The 10965-nt window shown below is 41.3% G+C and overlaps 1 protein-coding gene across 1 annotated transcript; it reads right to left on the bottom strand.

Annotated features, from left to right (window-relative positions):
* Positions 1–3060: 3060 nt before the first annotated feature.
* LOC103354200 (uncharacterized) lies at positions 3061–4831 on the bottom strand. Its single transcript, XM_008277498.1, has 2 exons — positions 4794–4831; positions 3061–4427 (listed from the first exon to the last, which is right to left on the bottom strand). Exon 2 carries the CDS (start codon positions 4421–4423, stop codon positions 3368–3370), a length of 1056 nt encoding a protein of 351 aa, XP_008275720.1. The 5' UTR covers positions 4424–4427; positions 4794–4831; the 3' UTR covers positions 3061–3367.
* Positions 4832–10965: the final 6134 nt, after the last annotated feature.

The raw sequence follows: 10965 nt of genomic DNA, 5'->3' as shown, positions 1-10965 counted from the left end.
GAGAAGAGGGTGGGGGTTGCAATAGCTCGTCGCTTTCCCTCCTACCCTGCTCACCTCTTTCTTTGCGTCCTCCCGCCCTTTATGTGTTGTTTTCCTGTCTTAAACACCGACTGTCCACCTCTGTTGTCGCATGAAAAGTGTCGTGACTGCCCCCTTGATCTCGATCGTATTGTGGTATTGGTGGCATGCCCACACAGGGGTCTCCCCTATACAATTTTGCTGTCAATTCCGAACAGACATTTGTTATGTATTATGTGCTAAAACTAAATGAGATTATACCTTTAACCACCTTAAATTTGTAGATGCCACATGGTTATTTAATTCTTCGTGTAAATGCATTGTTAATGTCGTTACAGCATTTTGCTTTGTTGTTTGGTGGCCTGTAGCTGCATTATGGTGTGTTATTCAGTGTACACTTGCATGTTTTATTCACAGACTTTACATTTCAGACACTTAAATGTTGCCTCCTTTAGAAAAAGAACTTAAACTTGGCTGCAGTAGAAGTTGTAGTAGTATAGAAGCAGTATTGGAGATAGTCACGACACACATGCAAATTAGTTCTGTGTTCTACATGCATTCACAGTGACGCATAACTGAGAGCAGCAAACCAAAGTGACTGACTTTGTGAGTTTAAAAACATCTTTGTCACCTCAGATTCACAGAAAATACAGAAGTGCTTGTCACTTATCAGTGTAACTGGCGACACTGAGACTACGAGAGTCCACCCATTTGTTATCTGTTTGCTAATCTGCTTTTTGCACCACACTTTGCTCACTTGTTATAAGAACAAAATGACTTTATAATGGAAGTCATAGCACATGCTGCCATTTCTATATATAGACAGTAACATGTAGACAACTTTTTTGCTTCCTGTTGTGATGCGTCGAAGCCGACAATGTTTAATAAAAAACAAAAAACAAACATCAGAAACTCGTGTGGACACAGAAATGCTTTACAGTTGTCATATGGCCAAAAAGATGCTGTATGTCTCAACGTTTTATTGATATTTTATCTCATTAAGACGTCTTGTCGGTCTATCGCTCTGTGTCAGTGTGTCAGTGGGACGGAAAGGACTGTGACAGTCCTCTAGCCAAAGCTGAGAAGTACAGAATCTGGACATTTAAATTTAACATCATTTGTCATTACACAAAGCACAACAAAACTTTTAACGATATGGTTTGGAGCTGTCAATTTAGTTGGCTGACATTTGCAAATTATTTCATATGTTCAGTAAATGTTTACTGTTTAAAAGGTATATTCCTGTGTGAGTTCTTGTGTGCGAAATGTATTAAATGTTAAGCTTTACAAGTATTCAGTACCTTATTGAAAACAGTTGCTTCCTTTATGACAGGTTTTTACATATCCAGGATTTGAAATGTTTATTCGACACATCAGAAAGTGTAAAAAACAAATCCGTGTATGAACTCATCGGTTTTCTTTAAATGAACACGATCACTAAAAATGTAAATACAAGCATGTGTATTTTATTTACTATTTGACAGCTGCTTGTTTACGAATTTCATATATATTGGAGGGGCAGAACTTACTTTGCAAAACAATTTTTAGGCAACAATACACTGCTTCTTTGAGTTTCACATCCACTGTCAGCCATTTGTGTTGTAGCGCCATCTACTGGTGTTTTTAGGAACAAGAGCTGCTATTTAAAACCCACTTAAGCTGCCTCAGAGTACTGATATAATGACCAAGAGCAATGGATCTGTTTGTCTAAGCAGATGTTTTTATTACAAGGAAATAAATGTGAGATTTTAACAAAGAAACGCACCTAATCCAAGCTTTAGAAAGACTGAGAGACACAAGTTTTCCATCAGAAGATCCTCTAAGCTGCTAAATGTGATTCACATGCAACAGTAATTAATAATAATTCATCAGCCCTGACTGTGTTATCGAAGTTTGACAGTGGATGCCAGTGTATAGTAGGGCTGCAACTTACATTATTTTCATTGTGCATTAATCTGTTCATTATTATCTTAATAAATTAATTGTTTGGGCTACAAAATGTACAAAAAAAAGTCAATCCAAAAGCTCAAGATATCAGTTTCACAGTCAAATGAGTACAGAAACTATACAATATTCAGTTTGAGAGGAGATTAGAGAATTCTGACTTTTTCTTTTTTATAAAGTGACTAATTAATGATCAAAATAGTTGCCGATAAGTTTATTAATTAACAGCCGGGATGTGTACAGAAGAGAGATGTATGCAGAAGAATGAAAGCTTCTTGAGTTACCAGCTTTTTGTGCAGCCTGTTATTTGAATAAAGGCTCAAATTAGCATAAGTTTCAAGAATATATATAAAAAAGTTGGATTTTACGTGGGTTTACGGCATAGCTGAAAATGGAGGTATTGTTCTGGGATGACATTAAGAAGCCCACCTTCAAAATATAGCAGGCTTGTTTCCTGAACGTTGTTTGTTTGTTTGTTTGTTTGAATTAAAAAATGCGGGGATGTTGACGCAACAGACGTTTTTTTTTTTTAGTACCATGAAAAATACCCCACGTTTGTTTTTATTCTAGACCGCGAAACCCCTGTGGGCTTTCCGGATGCATGCATGCATTTAATTATTGTATTTTATTCCAGATTTTTTTTAAAAAAAACAGTTGAGCACGAAATAAAGGCGCGACCAGATGCAGCGGAGAATCGCATCTCGACGAGCTGGTGGCCTCAATAACCTTTAGTTTTCCATCGAATCAAGGTCTGCCGGGAAATCACGCTTTGGGGATAAAGGGGAATGCCAAGTCAACAAGCAGCCAGTTTCGTTGGTGCGATGTTTTTCACCACAGATAAACGGTGAAAAAGCACAAACAATGAATCCTCAACCTGCAAGTAATGTCACTTATACCCCTATTATACCACATGATTACCCACAAAGACCTGGAATGACTTCATTGTGTCTTTAACTGCAATTGCTAACAGTAATTAAAAATTTTAAAAAGGCAATAATAGGAGATGGAAATGATCTAGTTGTCTTAAATTAAATTGGTTTCGTGAGTTGCACGCGGTTTCATTCTAATGAAAACACTCTAAACCACAGGAAGTTAAACAGTAAGTGCGCCAAGTTTTATTGTCATGTTATCAGTCCATTTGATGTTTCTGAAAATATATTTACAGTGTGACACAATAAGAAATTCAAATAAGTTCCATGTCTGTTTGTTTGGCTGTTAAAAAGAATAAAATCTTCAAAGCAATAATTGCATTTCACATTACATGTAAAATATGACTGCAACATCACGTTAAGCTTGGCTTTTTTTTTTATTTTTTATTTTTTTAACCTCCCTCCGAATAAACTGCGTGACTGTCAGACTGTCCCGTGCGCATTAATCATCCTTTAGGATTGGGATGCATCCCGAGTTACGACAGTCCTGAGGGTACACTGCTGAACCGGCTCCTGAACCCCCTCTGAATGTGCGTCTCCACACCGAGATCCTGAGCCTGCCTCTCCGGTACGTGGAGGGACAGGCCGGGGTACACGGCCGGTGGAGCCAGGTAGGAGGACCGCCATGGTAGTAGGAGGTCATTACGCACTGCCGAGTGATTCAGGTGTGGAACCAGCCAGTTTTGAGGTGGGTAGGAGAGGGTGGAGGCATGGTGGGGTGCGTCAGGTGTGGGCAGTAAAGCTGGGAGGTATGAGGGAGGCTGCGAGGGTGCGTCGCTGGAGGACGCCTCTCGCTGGACATCCAGCTCTGCCTCCGCTGACCTTCCGCCCCCCAGAGCTTCTCTGAGAGAGAGCACACTGGCCCCAGAGAGGGGCTGTGTCCCACAATTGCGATGATTTGGGTGATTAAAACCACCTCTAGTTGAGCTAAAACATGGGAGCATGGTCTCAAACTGGTACATCGGTGCTTCTTGTTGTCTCATCCCCATAACTGAGGCTGAGCCGCTCATTCTGGCGCCCCAGAGTCCTGCCTGGAAGAGCGCAGGGGTGTGAGTGCGCATAGGCGATAAGGACAAAGTGGAGGCTATAGATGCGTGTGATGCTGCACAAGCAGAAGCAGCTTTGCTTTTTTCCATGCTCTGGCTGGTGCGATGCTGCAGGCTGAGCACCTGAGCCCGCAGCTGCGCGTTCTCCTCAGTCAGCGCCAGCAGCTGGCCCTCTATCATCAGGTCGCTCAGCCTCCTTTTCTCCCTGGACCGCTTGGCTGCCTCGTTGTTCTTGCGTCGCTTGTCCCAGTAATTGGCATCTTTTTTCTCTGCGGGGGTCATCTCTCTCTTGCGGCGCGTAGCGGGCTTTAGGTGGCCACGGCAGGCCCGTAGACGCACGAAGCGTCGGGTCAGCAGGGCGGTCCGTGTCACCGGGACGAGTGCGGGGTCTGGATCGGGCTCAACGCATCCGCTGCCCTCCACCCGGGAAGAGAGTTGACAAGGAGCGGCCGTCCGAGCACCGCTGGGGCTCCTCGGAGGGGACATTGCGCTAGTGGGGGCAATCAAAAGTTTCAGTACAACTTATCTAATCGTCTGTCTGTCTGTGAATCTATCTGTGGTTGTACGGGCGAAGTTTCATATGAGCGCATCTTACAGCGCTCTGTGGTTGACTACTTCTACTATCCGATTATACTTCTTCCATTGCGTAAAAGTTTGTCGTTTAACAGCACAGACGGCAATGAAGTCTGCCTTTCAAGTAGCGCGTATTTGTCTTCACATTTAATAGACACACGATTGCGATCAACATCGGGTAACTTTAGGTTATTAAGTGAGTAGAGGAAATTTTAGAATTTACGTTTTGTTTCCCACAAACAAAGTCGAGCCATCTGATTAGACGTTACAGTGTTGGACTGACCTGAGGTGAAGGGATGACACCTGAGGGATGATTTGGAAGACACAGTCAGCTCTGATCAGTCTGCTCTAACTCTGAAACACACACACACACACACACAGCAACGCACTGCTTTATCTGCATATCACTCAGACAAGTGGCTTAATTTCATGTATAAGTTTGCGGATGCTCGGAGAGGGCTGCGCTTACCTTAAAATCACAGACAGCGGTGCTGAAGAGAGCAGAGCCGCTGCGCTGCGCAAACATATACCGTATGTGCGCAGCCAATCGCGTCGTACCGCTCGAACTGTCACTTTAATGCTGTGGAAACTGATCAGCCAACTTCACTTGGAGAGAGGAAGTTCGAGAGAGCAGCGTGGCCACGACCAAACGAGCAGGTGATGGCTGACTGAAATGAGTCACTTTGGATCAGCTGCACCAGTTGAGCTTTTAAAGTCACTGCGCATCCATCTGCATGGATTGCAGAACAGTGCATAGGTAGTATTCAGTGAGCTTTAATTAAATATTCCATAGCAGATTTTTCACAGTTTTTTTTACCGTTGTGTTTTTTTGTTGGGGGCTTAACCTTAACCTTTTTCATCCTTTCGGGGATTTTTTTTTTTTTTTTAATATACCTGCAAGAAATCACACAAAACATATTTTCAGATTTGCAGAGATGTCTCCTTTCATTCAACATCATTTACATGGCTGCAGCATGGGAGCTCATTCTTCTATGGAGGAACTGTGGAAATTAAAACAAGAGGCCTCTTTTCAGAACTTTTTCCATTTCATTGAGGAAATGAATTCACTTGCCTTTACTTTTTACATCTCTGACTCCTCCTTCCATAAGCATTATAGCATACATCACTGCAAATGTCTCCCACATGTACATTTCCGGGTCGATTTTGGTTTAGCCACCTACCATCTAGTCACTGCGTGTGTCTGTTGCATTCTTGCTCTCCTGTGTTTGTTGAATTACACCAATCAGTGTGTAACTCTTGTTTAAACTACGTGTCATACTCGTGTCACTTTTGTATGTGATTTGAGACTCTAGCAAGAGTGAAAATAGTTTGCTGGTGCTTTGCTCAGTTAGTGAAAAATTAAAATCCTGCTTCATCCCTTTGGATGGTCCATCCATCCACTTGTCCAAACAACACTTATGAGAGAGTTTATGTTTGCTTTAAACGTGATGAGTTACTGCCAGCCTCACTTGTACTTTGTAATGGAAACATGTTGTGGTAAATGTCAGTATGTTATATGCAATGGAAAAAAACTACTTTCATTATTCACAAGTATCATCAATTTTAACTGTTAGTGTCTTTTTTCATAGTAGTTTTGTTATTCTAAACTTTTTATTTTGTAGCCTAATAGATTGGAGATTGTGGAGCAATGTAGTGAGTAAGAAAGGTGAATTGTGAGTTTGGCAAGCAAACTGTGTAATAAGTAGTCTCTGGGATTGTTTTGGACAAATATTGGTGCTGGAGTGAGGGAGAATTCTTCCCTCAGTCACTTCACACAACTTAAGGTACCATTGCTTGTGCGTGGTTATCTGTTGAAGTTTAGACTTTTACCATGTCAAAAATAATATTGAAATTTTAAAGTTATGACATGGTAAGAGTGACAGCATGACTTTTACAGAAACATCACCAGAGTCCTCATTCAGACAAGACGCTGGCATGTTCAGTAGTGGAGTGCATGTCTGAAAGAGGCTTAAAAGGCTAATAAGAAATGTGACCAGCTAAACCCTTTGTGCCCAATTAGTGATGAGTCTGTCAATTTTTCATCTGTCCAGCTATATTTTGTGATGTGTAATGAGTGTTAAAATCTCACAGAGTTGGCACTGAAATGTAGTGTATCATTTCTTTCAGCTGGCCCTGTATCATAAACTGTTTAATTCAGTTTTGTTTATATAGCGCCAATTCACAACACAAGTCATCTCAGGGAACTTCACACAGTTAGGTCAGACCTTACTATATTTTATTATAGAGAGAAACCCTTTAAACAAGCACTTTGGCAACAGTGGGAAGAAAAATCACTCTTACTCTTAACCGTTAGAAACCTTTGGAAGAACCAGACTTGGGGTCAGCTGCCATCTGCCTTGAGTGGTTGGGCTGAGGCACATGACATCGTCAAAACTACAGGGGAACTCTGATTTCTTGTCCAGTCATTGCAAGAGCTATTCGTCATCACTGGTCTAACCACTATGCCCACTGTTTAGTATTTTTCCACTTGCTACAGTGTGTAGCCTTGTCGCCTCACAGCACCAAAGGTCAGAGCTCCTGGTCCACCTTTCTGTATGGAGTTTGCGTGCATTCTGTGGGTGCTCCAGCTTTCTCCCACAAGTCCAAAGACAATGCATGGTAGGTTGATGTGTAAATATAAACTGACGTTGTCATAATCGTCTGCTCTATGGGTTAGCCCTGCCAGGGGGCACTCTGCCTTTCAGTCATTGTCAGCTGCAGTAGGCTCTAACCATGCATGACCCTCGACAAGATAAAGCAGGTGTAGCTGATGAAGTCCTAGAGCCACTTGCCACATCCACAACAGCCACCAAGTCTAGCGCATTTAGGAACCAAAGAAACTAAGAAAATCTGCATAACACATTTCAAGGAGGTCTTCATTTCGAGTCATCCTTTACCTCAACTGTCAGGGGGGGGATCAGGGATGAATCACTACTTGCACAAGGCAGAGACAAATAACAAGGTTATGTTGTCAGCGGAGAATGCCAGAAACACCAGCTGAAAGTCTGTCTTGGTTTTAAGATGTTAGCAAGTTCAGGACAGTAGAAGAAGCTCGGCCTTGATCTACTCCTGTCCTCTCCCCTCCTGTTCACTGTGTGTATCATCTCTGGTATTCTGATGAAAGACTGTGAAAACAGCCCCAAGTGGTGAAGACACCCAGGTTGAACAACACTACTAAACAATGTCATTGAAGTGGAAAACCACACTGCATTGTACAAGGTCGCACTTGTGCAGTTTGCGCTGAAGATTTCCTTGTGTGCTGAGTGTGGGGGCTGTCCAGATCAGGAGGGGGGTAGGGTGTCCAATCGACTCTGTGTTTGTTAGAAAACTCCAGCAGATTTTTCTTTCTGACTCACTGTAACCACACAGGCCACAGTCGGCCATGTTTTAACAGTCAGATTATTCTTTCTTCTAGAAGATAGTTTCTGGATTTTTGAAGAGAGCAACACAGCTGGTTACATTTATTCTCAATTAGTTTTGCGACTTTGAAAAGAGTCAAACTAAATAACACAAACACATATAAATGCACACAGACACACATATACACAGAGAGGTGTGCAGTGTCAACACCAGCTTATAGCAGTAACAGAAAGGCTCTAATGAGTGCTGCTGCATCCAAATAATAAATCGAAGGGTTCATTAATAAATGCAAAACAGAGATGTGTTTATATGGAAGTTATTCAGATTAAATGAAATGTGTTGCACATTAATGACTGAAGCTGCTTCTATACACTGAAAGTATTGTGGCATATCATAGTGGGCCTGCATAATTTGTAGCACTGCCACTTTCTCATTGTGCGGCAACACCCACATCCTGGTTGCATGTTGCAAATGCTTTCTTTATGTGGATGACTTATTTTGAGTAATATGTCCTGTTGGTCTTATGTAGTGGCCAGTCTCGTAAATACTTCCAAGATGTACATCTGATTAAACCCTGACCTCAGTTATATTTCTCTTGTTTTTTGAGGATTATCTGAAGAATCCCTTACTGCTTGTAGCTTTGCCTGTTGCCCAAAGTATGGATGGTGTGTGCCTTCATTACAAGCCTTTGTCAAAGGCCAGTGGTGATTCATGTTTTTCTTACTGCCAACAAATCCCATGAAAAGACCAAAACTAACAATGCTTAGTCTGTATCTAACATTTATATTTTTTATTAGAGTCAATACTTACTCACACAACCTGTCAGTTAAACACAGCCTCAAGCTCATGTGTTCCTCTTGAACAAATCACAAATTCGTAGTTTCATTTTTAAAGGATACATGAATTCTATATGCAGCTGGGTTTAGCAGTCAATACTAAAACCCTACTTTTATGTTCTTGCTGATGTCATTACTGATTTAATGTTTTTAACAAAGTGTGGGGGGTTGAATGTGCTAGTTTTAGTATTCAGTTGTTTTGTAATTCGTTTTCTTGGTAATTTAGCAAGGCCTTGTTGCGATAACTACTATACAATAGCCACTTACCTCTTAGTTGTAGGAGTCGGAGACGCCCTTGAGAGAAATGTGGGTCGACCTGAGCCAACTCTTCAGTTGATCGTTGGCCATTTTTGAGGGAGTAGTGGTTTGTCAGTTAAGAAAGAAAGATCTTGAGCTGTCTGTTGCTTTAGTCTTACACTAGCAATGACAACTCAGCACCTCTGAGTCTGTGTCATACGACTGTCTCAGTGTGTCTCAGCACTCTCACTTTCAATCAAAATAAACTTGAAATCCCATCTGTATCGTAATGAATGAACATTTCAGCCACTGAAAAAGTTTGACTGATGATTTTATTTTTTCAAATTTGTTTTTAAACAATACTTGCACAAAGAAAAAAACAATTTCAAGTGTTAGTTAAACCCATAGGCAACCATTTTCTCAATATATTTTTGAACAGAAAACATTTTGACTTTCAGCAACAGACCAACTAAATGCTTAATTTTACAAATATGTTTAAGAATGACAGTCAAAGCTGTTGTGAAAATGTTCCATGCAATGTCACACGAAAAAAACACTGTTCACTGTTTTGTTTCTGTTTGTTTCGTTTTTACCACAGGTTCTGTTTGTATTCTTTAGCTTTAGCACTGTCCAGTCCTGTTCAGTAGGACCAGATGCCAGCAGCTCTACTTACAGTCAAACTTGTCAGAACATTATTTCAGTGTTTTTCTGCAAAAAAACCACACTCTCTTACCAATGCTCTTTAAACCGCAGTTTAATCATTACTAACACGTTTCGTTGCACCCACACAATTCACTTCAACAGTGATACCAACAGGTGACTCATCACTGGGGGTTAGTCCAATCAGTTTGCTCCTGCAAGCTTTTGAAGTTGTTATGTCACCCCCACTCACAGACACACACACACACACTCCCACCAAACCTCCACCACCTCCCACCCCAGCAGTGTTCTACTTTCAAGAAGCCACCGTCTTTGTACTTTGTACTTCAGCCTCATGTTAACCTAGTTAACATCTATTTGTGTGTCATGTCAAACCCAATTTCTTCTGCAACCCTTTCAAGGGGGTCATTTGTGTGATTGTTGGGGTTGACATCTGCTGGCCTGATTCCTGCTCCTTAACTCACAGCTCCACTGCTAACCACTTTTTACAGGAAGTCGAGCCACAGCAAAAACGGAGTGTATCGCCTTCTCGTACTCAACTGCAGTGTGACTTTTGTACGGTGTCACGTGACAAACTTACAGTGGTAATACAGGCCCCTGAGAAATAGGAGGATTGTGTACCTTCCCACAGCACAGGGCTTTCTCACACTCACTGTACAGAAGACAAGTTGGTCTGACAACCATGTAGTGCTGAGATCCTGTGAGATCCTGTGAGATACAGCGTGAGATGAGATCACACATACTAACGTTTAACACGAAATGTAGTCTGTACTTTGGTAGTGTAATAAGTTGCAGAGAAGTATTGTGTCTGTTTTCCAGTTATAGTTTTCATCGTCAGTGTAGGATTTCCATATATTGGTATCTGTTATATCGTTAAAGTAGGTGTCGCCCTGAAATTACCCCTCACTGTGCTCATTATTGCATTGTTTGGTAGCAGTAAATCCCCCAGACAGCACAGTATTAGGTAATGTCGCGAAAGTATTTACAGGACAGTCGCATTTAGTAACACCATCAAGATTCCTATCAACAAATGACCGTCTGTTACGGTACATTTCTGAAATGAAGCATTAGGGTTACTGCAGCGTTCAAGCTTCTTCAGGTTTAGCAGTTTTTATATTTCCATTTTGTAATGAGCAAAATATGAGGAAGCTGAAATTGTCATCTTCTATATTTTTCTCACTGGCTGCTGATGTCACAGTATGACTAAATCGTAAGTAGATCTAATTTAGAAATGGGTTTTTTTCTTTGTTCTGCTAAGTGGCACGCTTATCAGTTGGTGAGTTCTAAGAATTTAAAAGGTGTTAAAATGAATTAGAAGTGTCACTAATGTTTACAGAACTTCGTTTCTTCTTTTTTTCAGCT

This window comes from Stegastes partitus, unplaced genomic scaffold (assembly GCF_000690725.1).
Source record: "Stegastes partitus isolate 25-593 unplaced genomic scaffold, Stegastes_partitus-1.0.2 Scaffold99, whole genome shotgun sequence".
NCBI lineage: Eukaryota > Metazoa > Chordata > Actinopteri > Pomacentridae > Stegastes > Stegastes partitus.
Note: the sequence above shows the minus strand (reverse complement) of the source record. Positions and strands in the feature narration are given on the sequence as shown.